The following is a 19,340-nucleotide window of genomic DNA, read 5'->3' as shown; positions in this document are numbered from 1 at the left end:
CGTGCTGGGGTTTTTTTGTTTTTTTTCTTTATATTTCTTTTTTTTATTAGTAGTTGTCGTCCGTGTCTACTTTTTTGCATTTCGAACAGTTTGTTTTGTTTTTGTTTTGTTTTTTTTTTGCTTCCAATCCAGTGTTCCAGTGATCAAACAGCCTGGAGGACTTTCGGCAATTTGAATTTCGTACGCAAAGGAGGAAAGAAAAAATCGAAATTTTTAACATGATGAGTGCGTGTGTGTGTATGTGTGTGTGAATAGGTGCTTTTTAGTAGGATTTCACTGTCTTCTCTTTGCTGGTGTATGTTTAGCCTGGGACTGTTTAAAATAGCTATCGCACAATGAACACAACACTCATACACACATACAGCCTCGCAAATCTACACACACACACACACTCACACATACACACGCATGCTGGGTTGCAGACAAGTAGAAGGATCAAATATGAAATGTTCAAACACCGGGGGAAGTGTGTGTGTGTGTGTTTTTTGCGTTTTTTTTCAAACGCTAGACAAGACTAGTATCTATCTGTTTTGCGAATTGCCAGCGCAATTCACTACTTTTAGGTTGTTGTCTTCGTTTCTTCTTCTTCTTCTTCTTCTTCTTCTTTTTCTGTCAAAAATTGGCTTTCCTCCCCTCTCTTTAAAGCGCCATGCGTGTATCTGCGTGCCTGGAGGTGCACGTGTTTCGTTTTATTGTTTCCTTTTTAAATTTGCATCCATTTAATTTTTTTCATACACCCACACATTGTTTTTTTTTTTTGCTTTAAATATGTATGTCATTTACTTCACTCTACTCCACGTTCGTCCCTGCTCAGCTGCAAAATGGGTTTTCCTTGTTTCTCATTTATTAGATTCTTATATATTTTTCTCTTCTTGTTTTGCTCTTTGTTTTTTATCTTTAAATTATCATTACTCTATCATTAATCAAACGTGTTGTGATGTTACTCTGTCTTTGTGTGAAGGTGTCTGTGTTTGTGTGTGTCTGTGAGAATGGTTGTATATGTATGCATGTGTATGTGTGTGTGTGTATTATTTTATTTCGGTTCGCTTGGCCTCCTACCACTGGAAGAACTACGTTTTAGACAGGAAGAATGCCGACGTCCAGTCCTGGTTATCGTTACCGAAGTTCTCCTCGATGTACGTCTCGATCGTGTGGTACAGATGCTCGGACACGCTCCGATACTCGTGATCCTCGTCGACGTACATCTGGCAAAGGCAAGGGAAGAGAACAAAATTAAATTTAAAATAAAACCCGCCACACCATGAGATGTAGTGCAGTTGGGCGGCCACACTACTCGTTCTGAGGTACAGGGCCAACAAAAGTCGTGGATACCTCATATTTTCTCCTATCTTTTGTCTTTCAGGCTTACTGGCCAGTTCTTTAGGCGACTTATCCGAAACATTTCTTCGCAAGTCTTTGGGGACACTTTTCGGCTGAGCTAATGCAAACAATCAGACCAAATATCTTGAAAAACCTCGGAAAACCGTGCATAAATGTATAAAAAGGTATGAAATGTAGTTTGGTATCAAAATCGATTCTGATTTAAATTATTACAGGTCCATCGATTCGGTATGTTGAGTGGCCATCTTCATATTTCATAACCATATATGTACAGGCCAAGCACTCTACGGCTCGAAACCGTCAAATATCGTTAGTGCAAGGCTCTAACAGAAGCAGCAGAGTAAATTTATTAATAATGTTATTGCTAATCACTCAATAATTCTTCCAGATGCATCAGAAATTAAGCAATTGATCATTATTTAGACATATTAAATTACTGCCTCGAATTGATTGCAAAATTTTGCTCCCAGCCTGGTTACAAAGTATGTATGGACATGTTACTATCGTAAATCGAAACCATGTTCAGCAAGGTAATGGTTAAGACTATGTGCCATAAGCGCTCATGCATCTTGATTACATTCTAGATACCCTTTGGTTACATTGGTCAACATTTTGGTTTTGGAAACTTGTTGTTGTATTGAAATATGTCCTTTTCATTCATTTGTTCTGGTTTTTATTGGTTTATTATGGGTTGATTATTAATATTAATTAATTAATAAATTAAGGGAATATGTAGGAAAACTTGAAACACATTATCAGCACTACTTCATTTCTGATAGTTTTAAATGATTTAAAAACTGTAAAAATATTAATAACAATGGGCCTTAACAGCCAACGAAATTCGATCCTATTCGATCTATTAGCAAAATTCCAAATGGATCATATTGCATTTTCTCAATCGGAATCCGATCGGTCTAGTAATAGAATCTACTATCCGTTCGGTATTGTAGAAGACTGGAATGCAGTTTAAAATCGATAAAAATCGAGCAGTTCAAAACATCATAAAAAAATAAACAAAATAAACAAAACAAAAAACTTCAGTCAATATTCTAGACTATCGATATCGATCAGACTATATCATCTGCTGCACCCAAGTTGATATAACAGTGGAAACCATTTTACAGGATTTCCCACTAATTATTAGTGAGTTATCTTAATTTTTGGTGGTTCTAGATTTTTGATTCATGCTATAGGACATCAATAGAATTTAACTAAATTATGGTTTTAAATTTAAATGGAATTTAAATTGGTTGGTTCCAATACAGACCAGTAAATTTTGTAAAGTAAAGTTGATATTGATGTCATTTTGATTATTAATATTTTTCAGTTGGAATTAAAGTAGAAAATTCCTACTTTTGATGTTGTCCAAAGTCCATAAATTACAACAGGTCGTTCAGTCCAGTTCAGATCTTTACAGAGGAGTGGAAGATGTCATACAAGACCTTAGTACCCGTTATTCCCTTCCTGCCAATCTCCATAGTAATTTCCATTCATTATGGCGACCAAAATCAGAGTCATAAGCCCTGTAGTTTATCTAATCACATTGATCTTGGATGCCTCATGGAAGCCTGATAGAGATCGTTTGTAACATTCTATCAAAAGTAACACGTGTTTGTGCTGTCATCTGATTTCTAAACGTTTTGCATAAATATAATGTTTTATATTTAGTACACCTAAAGATGGGTTCGATCTTTTCCAAAACAATATGCTAAAAAGTGTGAGAGCTTGCGTAATTCCTTTTGGCTGAGTGATTTTGTTAATTTCTACAAGTCTTTTTCTTATAGAAATTGCTTAATTGGTCACCCAGTGCCTTGATTGATGGCTTAACAATAAAAAAGTAATGTTCTTAAACTACATGAGTTGGACATTAACGATTTTGTATAAGGTTGAAACTAAACCGTGAGTTGTTTCTTTTAAGAATTCGTAATCAAATATTTGTTGCTAACAAATTCAATCATCGGAAAGGGTTTAACATAATTTACATTAATTTTTAACCATTTTACTAAAACAGTAGGTTGATTTGATTTTCCTTTTATGACTACAACAGTTTTTGCAATTTTTATCTTTTTTATGCATACATGCATAGAGAGAAGGTAAGAATAAAACCGACAAGGTTTTATGACGATGTATTAATCGTCTGACAAATAATGGAGAAACCTTTGAAGTTGAAAATCTCTTCATATTTAAGTAGTCCGGAATTGACTGACTTGTACTATAGAAGCAGAAATGCTTCTATCAATACATTTTGGCTCAAACGGTCACGTGCCAAACCAAAAGACCTCGCGGGTCATCAGTTTGACATCTCTAGTTTAATGCCACTGTGTGTTTTGTGTTGATTCGTCACTGAATAGTCCGTTAATAAGCCTTCTGCTTCTTCTATTTTGGGCGATAAAGGGTGTATCCTACTATGTTTGTTCAAACCTATGTTAGAAAACTCCCATATTCAGAGGCTTACTTTCGCATTTTAAGACGTCTACTATCCAGTGTCATATGCCATGAATAAGCCAAGTTTACTATTGTATTCCTTCCACAAAATTTTAAATGTAAACAAAACCGTATGATTAACGAATGGGCAAAATCACTGGCTACTCGAATCGGGAAAAGTTAGCCAACAGTAGAGACAATTATCCACCGGTGGAAAACATATTCCACCGGTGAAATCGAGCATGTTATCCGATTGGATAAAAGTTATCGACTTTCGTTTGCGATCAGGCCCAATAATACACTCTTCAAAAATTACTTTGGCTAATTCGGACCCTAGACTTTTGGTCTAGGTTATGTAATACGGATTTGATTATTATGTAATGTAATATTCTGTTCAATTATCAATAACAACTGATATCAAGCGCTTTTAGAACCATGCTGATCAATATTGGCACGGGACGTGTTCATTTTGCTAAGAACTGTCAGATTTTCTGTCGACCGCATAAATTTCATGTTTATATTTATGCACGGTTATTCTGGGGGTTTCACGATATTTGGTCTGATTTTTTGCCTAAACATAGCCGAAGAGTGTCCTCAAAGACTTCTGAAGAAACGTTTCTGATACTTCGCCTAAAGAACTGTCAGCAGTAAGCATCAAAGTCAGAAGATAGGAGAAAATATAAGCTGTCCACGACTTTCGGTGGCCGCCACTGTAGGTGCCGCTTACCTGGTGCCGGAAGATGATGCCCCGGTTGACGAGGGAGCGGGTGAGCAGGGCGGCATGCTGCTCGTGCACCACGCAGTCGGCCGTGCTGTGGATCAGCAGGAAGTTCTTCGACGCCAGGCTGGCAACCTTCGTCGATAGGTCCGACTCGATCAGCGACCGCTCGGTGTCGTCCTGCTGCAGCACGTAACGCTCGGTGAAGAAGGAATCTGTGACGAGGGTACAAAACAAAAATGAAGGGTAAAACAGGAGAAGGCTGAACAGGTGCGGCCGGGTAACTTACTAAAGTAGCGGAAGGAAACGATCGGCGAGATGGCGGCGACACACTTCAGCACCTGGTTCGCGTCCGTAGCAAGCATCTGCATTGCGATGTAGCCACCGTAGCCCTTGCCTGCAGACGAGGTTTTTGTTTTGGGGAAGAGGATGTTAAACTTGTACACCGAAGACGCTTCTAGGCACTAAAGATATAAAAAGCTAGCTAATACGTACCATAGACACAGATGCGATTGGGATCTACTAGCTTCAGATTATCCCGCAAATACCTGTACATAAAGCGAGCGTTAACGTCGTTAGGAACTGTTATTATGGGGCTGAGACGCGCCTTCACTTACATCAGTACGGCCAGCTGATCTTCGACCTCGATGCCGACGCGTCCACGGATCTGCGTCTTGAGCGACTCGCCCTGAAAGCCGGACCCCCTCGCATCGATCTGCGCGATAATGTACGACTGGTGGCTGCTGAGGTACCAGTTCCAGTCGACGCTGTACTCCTCCGACACGAGCTGCCGTTCCGGGCCGGCCTCGCTAAACAAGGATGGCATTGAATGTGAGCTTTCATCGACCCGCCCGACTAGCATCCCATAGACTTACATGTGCAGTATCAATGGCAGCTGCAGGTCGTCGTCCTCCTTGACGCCGGGCGGCAGGAACAGCTTTACCTGCGCGTTAAAGTCGTACTTGATCTGCACGCTAAACGTCATGATCTGCGGCTTGGCCAGCTGCACCAGCTGCTCCCGCAGCTCGTTGCCGTCGTTCAGGACGCGCACCTTGCGCTCCGTGCCGGCCTCCACCAGGTAGGTGGACGGTGATTCCGGCCCGAGACACTCCTGCACGAAGTACGTGTAGTCGTCGTTGAACGAGACGCGATTGAACAGACAGTTGTTCGGGCGCTTCGGATCGCCACCGTCCGCGCCGTCGCTACCGTCGGTGGGGCCCCGGCCGCACGTCACGCAGTACGGCACGGCGGAGCCGAACGGGCGCAGCAGCAGCACGTCGCTCGCGTTGTGCCCGGGCCGGCCAGTTTCCTGGTGCTGGTGCGGCTCGCTCGAGCCAGCCGAAGACCCAGTGCCGCCACCGCCGCCCGCCATCGAGGCGAGCTGCTCGAGCCCGAGCGGTATCTTGTAGAGGTGGCGCTGGCCCGGCTTGTGGTACGGGGCCGCCATGAAGTAGACGAGCCCGTGCCGCTCGTCGTACCCGACGATTTCCGTCACCTCGAACTGGCCCATCGTCAGGGTGATGGTGCGCTTGGTGCCGAGCAGGACCAGCACCAGGTGGCGATAGTAGCCGTGCGAACCGTCCCGCACGTTCAGCCGCTTCAGCATGTACAGATGGCGCGGCATTGCCGGTGGGGGCGGCGTTGGTGGCGGTGGCGGTGCGGCCGTTGTCGTTGTCGTGGTCGGAGCTGAACCGGCCGGTGGCTGCTGAGGTGCATCGGCGGCATAGTTTTCCAGCGCCGTCGGACGCCGGATGAACAGTGGCGTCTCGCCGATCAGTACCCACGAGTTGGCTACTGCCTTCTCTTGGAAGATCTGCAAGGAAGCGAGTGGAATAAATGTTGAAGAGATGTTTTGAAGAGCACTTCACCGGAACTCGATGATATTTAATAATGATGATTAGTCATGATGATGATAAATCAAGAAGGACGCAGATGTCTTGCAAATTACTTTTCCTGAATGTTTACTATTTTTTTTTTTTTTGCATATTCCTGCCTTCTGCATCACTCATGGAACTACACTGTCTTCGCAAAACGCCGCTTCGAGACTCAAAAGGCTTTTAGGAATAGGTTCAGATTTACTCCAGTAAGACATGCTATGTCTACCCACCCTGCAGAATAACCATTTTAGCTCAGTTCCAATGATACAAACGGACAACACACCAACAGTAGTTTGTATCAATAGTTCTCTCGAAATAGTCTCAAATGTTCTTTTGTAGGTCCAAGAATACTGTAAGTGGCACTTGACAGCGATCCATAAACGCTTTCCACTTAGTCAATATCAGATTTAGTGGGGTCTCGCAAGAGTGAGGTCCCTCTCGATACTGCTCAGCAATGAGAAGGTGATTCTCGGTCAACTAATTGTAATTGTTGCACGTAATAAGAAATGGGTTTAAATACCCAAACGTACAACCAGCCTCACAATTTTTGTAGTTAATCTTTTATCTTATATAGTGTTATAAAGTTCCTATCTTTTTATTGCAGTATTATTTCTTTTTTGTTCGCTAAACACTTTACACTAGTTTTGTAGACCCCTTTACCAGATTCCTTTTTGTTAACCAAAGTTGTTGTTCATGTTTTCTTCTACAACAGTTAGTGACTTCGATATGTAGGGCATTTAATAAAGTGAATCATTTGTTTGAGTTTGTCATAATGTTTCAGCTGTTTGAAAACTTCCTATGATTTGGACTCTAACCGTAAGATTTCAGCCTAATATTTAACCATTTTAGTTCTTTTCCATTTTTAATTTCAATTTTTTTTTGTCTCATGGTCATCTTTACTGAATCTTTCCAAGGAATCCATATTGCAAAAAACACGGTCTGTAAGGGTACGACTACGGTTAGTTTTTTTAATACAAATTTACTTACTCCATCAGCATCTTTTGCTGGAGCTAGGTTCAGTTAATATTAACTAGGTTCAGTGTTACTTAACCGGTTAATATTAAAAGCCCTTATTGGGGCCCTTCACAATTCTAGTCAGTTTTTTGTATGAAGTTTGGCAGTTGGAGGCTGAAATCAAGTAAACATTCCATACAAAACCTCACATAAAAATAGCCTGCAATTTTCAGTCTAGATTATTCTAGCCTCAAAGCTAGAATTAGATTCGAGTACCTGCTCGAAAAATGGCAAAACAAGGTGGTGTTTACATTTATTCCAAGGTGCATTCAAGAGATCTGGTAATGGAATCTAGAATCAAAGTTTATGTAGTCCAGGTGGTGTCAAAGCATTTTTTTATAACCAATTTTGAACATCACTTTTTGACAGAACGAGTGAAAATTTTTGTTCAAACATGCTTTCTGGAGGATTGACGAATACATAAAACAATCTTAAAATCTTAATTCAGAAATCGAAGCGATAAAAATCAGCCTTCTAAATTCATAGACCTTGGGATAAGTCCACCTGTATATTATACCCACTTAGATAGCAGCTCGTAATCAATGACAAATCAAAAATCAATACAATGCAAGCAGTTGACAGGCTGAAATTTCAGCCTACGAGCTTCAAACGGAAAGGGCCCCATTATTAGTATTGGGCCGGTCTGGTGGTACAGTCGTCAACTCGTACGACTTAACGACATGCCAGTCATGGGTTCAAGCCCCGAATAGACCGTGCCCCCATACGAAGGACTGACTATCCTGCTATGGTAACAATAAGTCACTGCGTTGGTAACAATAAGCCAAGCTCACTTCACTAGTGGGTACAGGCAGGCCTTGACCGACAACGGTTGTTGTGCCAAAGAAGAAGAAGAAGATTATTAGTATTGTTTTGATTTAGTTAAGTCAGATGTAACTGATGCGTGCACACTAGTGTTGGGAATTTTGTTAAAAAAAAGGAACGGAACGGAACTAGCTCATTTTTCAAAAAGAACGGAACGTGAACCTGGGGTGCAAAAGAACCAACCAGAGCTTAGGATGCCAAACTGTCTTCCGGGGGGGGGGGATTGGGGGGGGGATTGGGGGGGGGGAACGTCTTCCGATGTTATTCAGTGCTACGAGTTGACGATTGTATCGACGAGATTGACGTATTATTTGAATTTCACTTACTATTTAAAACAAATAGTTTTTTCACACAGATCGTTTTTTAAGATCACGGCACTCAAACGGTTGTCGAATGGAACAGAATGCTTCAAATCGAATGGCCAAATATTGGAATCATGCCGAGTGCCAAGATCATGTGGACATCGTGGCATAAAAAATAAATACATTTTATTTTTCGTTGTTCATACTCGCATATTATAATACATCTTTTCCAACCCGTTCTGCCATATGAGCACAAATTTAAATTTTATAATAGTTATTTGTCTAGTTAAGACAAGCTAAATTATAACAAAAAGTAGAATAGATGTTACAAATTGCACCATAATGCCAAATGCAACACCATTTTTGGTTTCGCTTATCACGATTTTTATATACGATACGCGACGAAGTGCGATTAATATTCCTGTGAGCATGGGAGAGTGCACAGGCAACACATACTGTGTGCGAGAAAGAGTGAACAGTTATCTTGCATGCATGCAGCAAGCAACAACCAGACAAAGCCGGTTTTTTCAAAGAACGGAACGCACGAACGATAGCACCTTGCTAACAATATTGAAGCGGTAAAGACCGGAACGGAACGGAGTGAACGGAAAAAACGAATTGAACGGAACGGAATGAACGGAAAGAACGGAATGAACGGAACGGAACGAACGGAATGAACGGAACGGAACGGAATGAACGGAACGGAACGGAATGAACGGAAAGAACGGAATGAACGGAACGGAACGGAACGAACGGAAAGAACGGAAAGAACGGAATGAACGGAACGGAACGGAATGAACGGAATGAACGGAACGGAATGAACGGAAAGAACGGAATGAACGGAACGGAACGGAACGAACGGAAAGAACGGAAAGAACGGAATGAACGGAACGGAACGATTTTGTATAAAGGATCGGAACGGAACGGCCTACATAAAGAACGGAACTTTTTTACTAGGTTCGGACCGGAACGGCCAACACTAGTGCACACATATTGCCACCTGTGCGACATGAGTGTAAGTTTGAAGTGGAACTTTGAAGTCTAGCAAGGTTCATTGATCAAAGGATTCTTTGATTCTTTTCATTTTTCCGCTATTTCCCGCGGAAACTTTCATTTTTTGGCAATATTTCCTTGTTGAACTGTGTTATGGTTTATCGATATAGAAACAGTAGTCTCGTTTTACTTTCACATGTAATGGCATTCTATGAGCGTATTAATGCGTAATTCACTGTGAGCGGGTTCGGACACTCCTGCAGTAGGCTAAGACCGCAAAGCGGTTGTAGTGCCGGATAAGTAAGTAAGTAAGTAATGCCATTCTAGGTCTGAATGACTGGATCTTCGCGGAGTTATCGATCTGCAATAATTTACTTAAGATCAACAAAACATAACATAACAAAAACAACCCAAAGGAGGAATTTCATCTAAGTTCATGTGACATCCGGCCATAAAAGAAAAGTTGGCAGATCCTAGCATTCTGCAAAATTTCTTCTTTTGGATATTCAGAAAAACAATTAAGAAAGACTTACACAATATCGAAAAAAAAACTTCCTTACACTCTTCGCTGGACAGTTATTGATCATTTAAATAAGCACCGAACCGATTGCGAACGGTCCTTTCCTTACCTCCACACAACTAAACGTCGGTGCCCGGCAAAGCAGCACATGCGCCACGCTCTGGTTACGGCTCGCGTACGTCACCGAGAGCTCCGTCGGCGAGAGCCAGCTGAGCCCGCCGACGTAGCTGTCGGTCGACCGGATGTACGCCGGCACGTGGACCGGTTTCGGAAAGATGTACTTCAGCACGCCCAGATGCACCACGTACACCGTCACGTTCGGGTTGGCCGCATGTACCTTCGGGTAGCGCAGACTGTGTATCTTGGGATACTGCTGCCCATCACCGTACCACAGATACCTTTTGGGTAGGGCCGAAGAAGGGGGTTAAGAAATCGGTTAGAAGCTGGCACCTGGTTAGAGGAAGATTGATGCTTCGCCGGGCGTATACTTACTGGTACTCCTGAACGCCGGTCAGGTTGAAGGAAAGAAATGACATATACTGGCCGTCGGGCGAGAAAAGCAATGACGGTCCCTTCAGCTCGAGCACGTTCGAGTACAGCCAGTCGGGCACACCGTTCAGCACGGGCCCATCCCGTCCTGCGCGAACCATGCGGGGAGACCATGGCAAAGGAAGATACGAAAACAGGGAAATGATTTACTTGCAAAAGCCGGCAGGACGTGACGTGCTATTGACAGCAGATTAATTTTACTTTTCACGTCGAGAGAGAATGTTTATGGCAGTAGCGAACTACTGCCGTATCTCCCATCGGGCAGAGATAAATCACGTCCCTTCCGGCACACTTTAGACGGACAGCATCGAAACCTACCGCTGGTGGTGATCCGGCAGATAAGATCGTACTGTACGCGGGGCTTGTAGTAGATGTCACCCTGATGCACGTACGCGATGCCCTGGGAAGAGGCCGTGCCCAAGCTCGGCGACGCGCCCGCACCAGACGATCCAGCCGACCCAGCGGAGGACGAGTGGGAAGATTGGCCGGACATCGCCTTTTCGCCACCAACGCCCGTTCCCGAGCCGTTCGAGGCCACCGGCGCCCACAGGACATGCTGGAGCTGCGGTGCCGTCGTGTCCGATTCCTTCGCCGACAGGGAGAACACGTTCGACGCGGCTAGGTCGTAGATGTAGTAGCTGCAGTAGAAGGGAGGAGAGTCTTCTATAGTGTGCACCCTGCACAGCACGATGTTTGCTGAGGCCTTGGACTATCTTACCTGCGATTGTAGCGCTGCGTGTTTCCGTTCGAGGCGTACAGTAGTACAAAGTTCCGATCCGGTGACACGTCGTAGCTGTCAACGTTGAGCTGCCGCTGCCGGTTGGGATGGGAGTGTTTACGTTAGTAGTAGTAGTAATATGTGTTGTTGTTGTTGTTGTGCTAGAAATGCAGCAAAGATACTCACGAAGGTGGCATTGTTCATGAGCACCTCGAACCGGAAGCCGCCATCGCGGGTGATTTGCAGTGCGGTCAGGCCACCTTCCGCGTTGATGAACACATACTCGTACCCTGTTGCCGTGTAGAGGGCGCCACCGCAAACCAGGAAAACATGGACATGGAGACGTGTGAGTGCAAAGAGGAACAGAAACAGGCACACAAATACACATAAAGAGCCACTTACGATTGATCCAGGAACCGTTCTGCGTGTTCCACTCGTACCGGCCCGATTTGATATCGTACAGCGATATTCGACGCCCGTGCAGCTTCGAGCTTTCGATCTCTACGGAAGACGAAGGTTTCGAAGGGGGTGGGAGGAGTTCGTTTTTGTTGGGTTAGAAGAGCATAGCAGCGAAACAATGGTCCGGGACGAAGAGTTAAAGCAAAGAAACCCCGTACAAAACACACACACACACATCGAATATAGTACACTAAATCAAGGCATGATAGTGAGAGATAGATAGAGGGATAGAATGGTACGTGTGATGTGTGTTGATACTAAAACTAAAACAGGGGATGCATAACTGAGACGGATGAAGCGGATATAAAGAAACATTGACACACACACATACTTTAAATGTACCATTAGTGATGTTTTTTTTTTTGTTTAATCTTGTTCTTGGCTATCTTCTTAACTATCTTCTTTGTTGCTTTAAAGAACCTACGCTAGGTCGTGTTGGCTTTTGGTTGCTTTCATTCGAATCGGCATTACTTTAGGGCACTTGTGCGCTACTACGGACTAGTGATGGGTAGAGTTGGTAATTATCCGTAGTCGACTCTGATCCGACACCGATAATTTCAAAACCAACTCCGAAAGGTAGGTTCGCCCAGCATCATCCGGAGTCGTCAGAAGTCTTCCGGAGTGTCCCGGAGTCGGAGTCGTCCGGAGCTACCCGGAATCGGAGACGTCCGGAGTCAAAGTCCTCCGGAATCGAAGTCCTCCGCAGTCAAAGTCCTCCGCAGTCAAAGTCCTCCGGAGTCGACGTGGCCCTAAGTCGGCAGGAGTCGGCCTTCCAAACAATGGCTTGTATACGAAGTGCACGCGCAAAGTGAAAGACATAAAAGACAACGAAATGAAATCAGGCGATCACAAGCATATTGCACCGGATGGCTCCAGTTGACTCCGACCGGCACCAATTCCGGTCGACCCCCATGTACTCTGGACGACTCTGAATAACTCCGACTCCAACCAATTCCGGCCAACTCCGCCCAACTCCGGCCAACTTCGGCCAACTCCGGCCAACTTCGGCCAACTTCGGACGACTCTGGACGACTTCGGACGACTCTGGACGACTCTGAATGACTTCAACTCTGAGCGGACTTAGTAGTTCCCATTTTGAATCGGAATCGAAATAGCACTAACAATAGTAGGAGTCGGATGGGAGTCGTGGGCCCAGAGAGCACATCACTATTACGGACACACTAAATTGCAATTGGTAACACTAGACACTGAGGAAGAAGCCCACAAGGTGGGCAAGCTGGCCATATACGTACAACAACAAAAGAAAAGCAACACGAAACATGACGAAAAGCAACCAGCTTGGTAGCGGAACACAGGCAATGCACAAGGAAGTAAACATTGGAATCGAAACGGTTTGAAATTCGATCTATGGCTTAGTCCATTTTTTTAAATGAGAGTGAGTATGGTTTTGTTTTTGAGGTCGCAATGGGGTGGAATATGACAGTTTTCATTTCGGTGTGTTACCAGAACGAACGAATGAGGATGCTTCTGCGTGAAGCGAGCTGATGAAATGTACAAACAATTTTGATTGGCTAATGGGATCGGATGACAAACCAAATTGCCTCGGAATGTTGATAATTGCAGTGACATCTGGATAGGTACCATTACAGCTGAACTTTCGCCACGAACTAAGAAACTACTCCTCGGTATCAAAAGAACTCTCACCATGGAAACAATCGATATTTCTTTACTTAGTTCGCAGCGCGAGCTCTCTTTAATTGAGGTTTCAAATAAATTAAAAAAAGTAATAATAATCAAATGATCTGCTATTCCTACATATTATAAATAACACACAATCTCTCTCACTCTCTCTCTCTCTCTCTCTCTCTCTCCCTCTCTCATCACCTAGCATGCGCCCTTTTTATCATCTACTGGGATTTGAACAACCAGCTTCTCGTGGGAACAAACGTGCCACTCCAGTTAGCAGTAACGACCGATAAAAGTTCTCGCACTAAGGTGTGCTTTCGAACCGTTTTGCTACGGCTGCAGCAACGGCATACGCTGGCAGATAATTGGCAAGATGACGTCAGCGTGGTACCACAGCCACAGTGGCATTAGTGAAACCCAATCCCTCCGGCACACCCGGGACCCATGCGGATGGAACATTTAATTTACAATTCAACGGCCCCAAGGTTAGTTATGGGCACTGGAAACGCAACGTTTAGGCGCAAAAAAAAAAAAACCAAAACCAAAACCAAAATATCCTCTCACATACACACTCATCTGTTTACCACTGCAGCACAATGCGGTCGATATCGTCCAATCCCAAATAGAACGAGCAAACGTTTGTATTTTTGTTGCACCAAGCGAAAGCACACTGAAAGCAACAGCGAAAGCCATTGTAGAGGACAACCAAGTGCATAATTGACCGAGCAGAAGAATTCCATTGAGGGAGAAGGGGGAGGAGGGGACCAAACGAGCGTTTAAAATTCTCATACACACACATTCATTCGTGCAATCGTATGTGGTCATTTTTGCAGTCGAAAAGATGAAACAAGTGGGCGTTGTATGAAGGATCATGGAATGGGAAGAAAGCTTTGAACAGCAAACAAACAAACGAACCAATTTTTTACCAAAAAATACAACAACAACAACACAAAAACGTGTCAGAAAAGAGCAAAAAGTGTGTGTGTGTGTGCGAGCGCGCGACAACAGATAGCAAGGTATGAGGAACGTTAGAAACGTTAGAAGAGGCTGAAAAGGGGTGTTTTTGTTGTTGTGACTGTTGTTTTGTGCAGGTAGTTTTGCTTTTTGCCCATCAATTATATGTGTTCTATAGTTGATAGGTGGATGGGGGGGTGGCGGGGGGGGTTTATTTTTGGCATATTTAGAAAACATGTAAACACACGTAAGAAAGAAATCAATGCACCTGGTGATAGAAGTAGAATGGAAAACACAATTAGCCCCAATACGGCAGCGATCACTAAAAGCGCAATAAAAATGCCTCTCCAATTTCTTTTTTCCGAGGAAGAGACAGTTAATTCCTATGCAGAAGAATAAAAGCGAAGAGAGAGAGAGAGAGAGAGAGAGAGAGAAGAGAGAGAGACAGAGAGAGAGAGAGAGAGAGAGAGAGAGAAACACCGAGTGGTTCGGTCCAGAGTAGGAATGGTACAAGTTAGTTTACAAATAGAGAAAGAATAGAAAGAGAGAGAGAAAGAGAGAGAGAGAGAGAGAAAGAGAGAAAGAGAGAAAGAAAAGAGCGATCAGTTTTCCTTCGTTACTTTCTAAACAGCGTCTTCTACTACTACTACTGCTTCTTCGTGTGTTGGGAAATATGGTGTTGCATTGCTCCTGTAGTTGCTATTGTTGTTCTTGTTGCTGTTGTAGTTGTTGATTGGACTCTTGTTGTTATTGGTAATGTTGTTGTGATTTTGGGTTTGCCAGCGCTTGTTTTTTTTTTTTTAGTTTTGCGTACTATTGTTACTATTTAAGTATGTGTGCACGGATGTATAAGGGTATGTGTGTATGTGGTTGACTGTGTACTAAATTATCACGGTTAATGTGTTACTTGCGCAGCGGGAAATTGAGGTTAGGAGGACATAGGACAGAGCGAGAGCGAGAGAGAGAGAGAGAGAGAGAGAGAGAGAGAGAGAGAAAGAAAGTAGAGCGAGAGAGTGAGAGGGATATAAAGGAAAGGAAAAGAGAAGGAGAGAGAGCGAGGAAGGCAGCACGCGCGCTTTTCCTACGAGTAATAGGTTAATGTGCCGAGGTACGATTTTCCCCATTTTGGGCACGTTCATTGTTCCTAATCCCTTTTACGGCACACATTCATCACACACACACACACAGATTGTGTATGTGTGGTTATGGCATTGTTTTTTTTTTTGTGTGTTTTACTGCAAAGGATTGAGGTTGAGGGCAACACAATTGGGTTTGCTCTGCATTTTGTTTCCAATTTTCCATCGGGTTTGTGTCTGTTTTTTTTTTTTTGCTCCTTCTTCTGTTTCACTCTTCTTGTTAAGGGCCAAGAGCAGGGCAACAGTGTGGTGAGCGGTGTAGATGGCGGCGGTGTCTTGTTGTCCTTATCAGTGTTGCTGTTTGGGTTGGTTTTGTGTGCGGGGAAAGGCGAGAAACGAAGAAGCACTTCTAAAAAAAAAAACGAGCCACTAATAGCAGCACTCATCTAATAGACGCACGGGGTAGCTGTTGAGGGCGCCAGGGAAGGAGTCTTCCCTCCCCTTCCTTCCCTGGGCGCAGTGTTGGAGAGGTTTTGGGGGGCGGGGAGGGGGCAGGATCTTTAGACGGGCACTAAAATTAGCACAGGTAAGCGAGGACAGGCAGCCGGGACAGCGAGCTGAGCAGTAAGTTAGTGGTTTGTTAGTAGCATTACTAAGTAGTAGGACTGCCCTTCGTGGTGGTGGTGGTGGTGGGGAGAGGGGAGGGCTTTATGGGGTGAGAGGACCGAGAGGGGGACGAAAGTAGGCGTGCAGAAAGCGGCAGCATCCTTACGCAGGAGCGAACAAGGATAGCAAGAAAAAACGGGAGTGATTAGATCTCGGGGGCGCACCACTCCGCGGCACCCTGCCGTGCATCCGGAAGGCGTCTCCGGCAACAGGAGGAAGGAAGAAAAAGATACAGAAAGAGGGAGAAGGAGAGAGAGAAAGAAAAAGATAGAGAAAGAGAGAGAGAAAGAGAGGAGAGAGCAGAAGCTCTTTTGCAGATAGTCACAGAGGACAGTTTGTACGGTGGATGGGAAGGGGGAGCCAGGGCGGGAAGCGGAGCTGGGAGCCGGATTCTTGTTTGTCTTGCACTTCACCTCGAACTGCGAGTCCTTCTTGTTCCGAACGGTCGCATGGCCCGTGCTCTGGACGGTGTTCATCTTCGTTGCCCTTGGATGGTGACTCCCGGTCCCGCCCGTGCACGGTTGGCTGTCGCTGTCGGCAGAAGGCTCCCGGGGACCTCACGGTTTTCGGGGCGATGCGTTTTTTTTGGTTTTTGTGTTTTTGGGGCTCTGCAGCTCCTGGACGATGTTCCTTCTCTCTGTAGCGCTGGGTGGGTGGTAGATGCTTTTTTTTTTTTTTTTGATTGGATGAGCCTCCTTGCAGCAGGGCAGGACTGTGTGTTGATTGATGACACGACACGACGCTGCGGAAGCGCTGTTTCACACTCACACACATACACTCCCAGCCTCTCTTGTAAAGTGTTCACTTGGAGGCCTTCCGCAGCACTACGGTGGCACTCGAACACTGTCCACGGAGTGATCTTGGTGCAAGCTGCAGGGTTTGAGGGTGGGCGGGCGCTCAAGCTGTACCCAATCTGTGGTTCAACTTCAATCGCCCCGTGCTGCCAGCTGCATCCTTGCCTTTTCCACTTCTTGCTTAAGCACAGTTATATGGTCCACCCCTTTGAGATGCTACTCGGCGCGCGGAGCCAGTCCAGGACACATACACACAAAGACACTCTCACACACACAGTGAGAGAAACGCACGTTTTACTAGGAAGCGCAGCACATGTGGAGAGAGCGTGAGCGAGATGAAGGAGCCACCCACCAGGCAGAGGAATCATAAGCGCGCACATCCACACACACACACACGCGTGTACGCCCACTCGTCTCACACACACGCAGACCAATTGGCACACGGCAGGATAATGGCAGCAGCAACAGCAGTAGGCCCCAACACACTAGACACCACTAGAGGCCGCTGCCGACCCGAGCACATACTGCGGTAGAAATCACTTCTAATTATACACACACACACACACACACAACAAGATCCAAATGATCCCTGATCCCTAACACACACACACACGCAAACACTTCGGTTTCACTCTCCCGTGACTTTTTTTTGTTTTAGATAAATCCTTTGGCTTTGATCGCTTTGAATTCCACTGCACCCGCGAGTGTATCAGCTCTAGAGAGGACTCTGTTTGGGCCGCTGCCCGCCCTCCGTTCGCACTGTTCGGTCCCGCCACTTCCTCCAGCCGTCCTCTACTCCGGGGGATGCAGCAGCAGCAGTGGAGTGAAGACACACTACAAAGCCGCGCACGAACGGCGTGTGCATGAATGAATGAATGGGCTGGCGTGCTGGCTGGCAAGCTTGTACCGAGTCGGCCGGACCGTGGTGCTGCTCGCGGCCAGGATGTTAGTGTAACAGCAGAGTGCTGCAAAGCACTCCGCTCTCGCTCGCTCACCGTTGGATCCTTTCTCTCTTACTCGCTGCTCCCTCTTTTGCTCTCTCTCTCTCTCTCTATGTAAATGCTGTGAAGTATGCGAATATTGGGGCCTTATGGGCATACAGAAAAATTGGTTTAAAATCCCCAACACATCCTTTTCGTTATACATTCTAAAACCATTAAGAGCAAATTAAACCAATTGTTCGGAAAAAATATTAATAACAAAAACTTGGAGGAATCTCAACCCATTTTTTTATTTGCCCATACGCCTCATGACTCGTTCGGAGTCGTCCGGAGTTATTGGGAGTCGGATTCATCTGGAGTCGTTCGAAGTCGTTCGAAGTTGTTCCAGTCGTCTGAGTCGTGCAGAATCGGCTGGTATCGAAGTCGTCTGGAGTCGCCCGGAGTCGGCCTTCGAAACAATGGCCTGTATACGCAGTGCACGCGCAAAGTGAAAGACAAAAAACACATCGAAATGAAAATCCTAATCACAAGCACATTGCACCGGACGGCCGCAGTCGACTCCCATGTACTCTGGACGATTCTGAATCGCGCCGACTCGGGCCAACTCCGGCCAACTTCGATCAATTTCTCAATTAATCATTGTATTGATTTGTTCAAACTTAAAGCTTTGTGATTTGTGATTTGGGTAAATCTGATTCAGATTCATGAATCAAAATAAATCTTTGGAATGAATCAATGAATCTGAATCTCGATTGAAACGGTACATGAATCTCTAAAGGTTCATGAGTCACAAAAGATTCTTAGATCTCGAAAGATTAAACTTTCATAGAGCTTGAGATTTTTCATTCTTCTGCTTCTTGGCGTAACAACCTACGTGGTCATGCCATCCTCATACAGGCTTTCGAGACTGATTGGAAAGTACCACACAGCCGGATAGTTTGTTTTGCTACGGGGAAACGGTTCATGCGAGGTTTGAACTCACGACGGGCATGTTTTAGGTGGGGTTTAGGAAATTCAATATTTTGAAAATCATACATCATCATTCATGAATATTAATAAATTCCTGGAGATACATGAATTTTAATGGATTTATAAATCTCATAGATTCAAGAATCTTTGCAGATTCGTAAATCTTTCGAAAATCATAAATCCTTGGAGATTCTTGATTTTTTAGAGATTCATAAATCTTTGAAAAATCACCATTCTTTGAAGATTCATGAATCTTTGAAGATTTAACTCGAGATTCGAATCACTCATCACTGAAAATTCATATGAATGAATCTGAACAAAAGATTTATGAAACCCAACACTAAAAGCTTTGAAGGTGATTTTAGATCGTGACGCAATGGAGGCGCCCATTGCCCCGTACTTCCTTAAGCTCGTTCCAGTGCTGTCCATTGCCCAAGTGTGTGCAAGGACACACATCGAAGGATGCTTTGACATGTTTATCCTTTAAAATGATCTCTCTCACTCTCACTCTCTCTGTCTCTCACTTTCTCTCCGGTTCTACCTCAAAAATCGCCTC

The 19,340-nt window shown here is 44.6% G+C and overlaps 1 protein-coding gene across 2 annotated transcripts; it reads right to left on the bottom strand.

Moving 5' to 3' along the window:
* Positions 1-109: 109 nt before the first annotated feature.
* Positions 110-17,803, bottom strand: LOC120905553 (prolyl endopeptidase FAP). 2 transcript variants are annotated; one of them, XM_040316441.1, is made up of 14 exons: positions 16,494-16,664; positions 14,607-14,721; positions 11,681-11,779; positions 11,465-11,568; positions 11,279-11,373; positions 10,879-11,198; positions 10,504-10,648; positions 10,121-10,409; positions 5,359-6,296; positions 5,101-5,292; positions 4,979-5,031; positions 4,773-4,880; positions 4,493-4,698; positions 110-1,205 (listed from the first exon to the last, which is right to left on the bottom strand). In XM_040316441.1, exons 1-14 carry the CDS (start codon positions 16,554-16,556, stop codon positions 1,071-1,073), a joined length of 2,862 nt encoding a protein of 953 aa, XP_040172375.1. In that variant the 5' UTR covers positions 16,557-16,664; the 3' UTR covers positions 110-1,070. The 2 variants fall into 2 exon arrangements, with proteins under 2 accessions (XP_040172375.1, XP_040172374.1); XM_040316440.1 differs by lacking the exon at positions 14,607-14,721 and having other exon boundaries at positions 16,494-17,803.
* Positions 17,804-19,340: the final 1,537 nt, after the last annotated feature.

Source organism: Anopheles arabiensis, chromosome X (assembly GCF_016920715.1).
Source record: "Anopheles arabiensis isolate DONGOLA chromosome X, AaraD3, whole genome shotgun sequence".
In the NCBI taxonomy this organism is placed as follows: domain Eukaryota; kingdom Metazoa; phylum Arthropoda; class Insecta; order Diptera; family Culicidae; genus Anopheles; species Anopheles arabiensis.
The sequence above is the reverse complement of the archived record's forward strand: the minus strand, read 5'-3'. Positions and strand labels throughout refer to the sequence as shown.

Excerpts from the sequence above, each read along its gene's own strand:
- LOC120905553 (XM_040316440.1), bottom strand. The coding sequence starts at position 16,854 with ATGTGTGTGAGTGTGAAACAGCGCTTCCGCAGCGTCGTGTCGTGTCAT. Across the intron at positions 5,032-5,100 it reads GATCAGCTGGCCGTACTGAT|GTATTTGCGGGATAATCTGA; the intron begins GTAAGTGAAGGC and ends CTTTATGTACAG. Across the intron at positions 1,206-4,492 it reads GCATCATCTTCCGGCACCAG|ATGTACGTCGACGAGGATCA; the intron begins GTAAGCGGCACC and ends TGCCTTTGCCAG.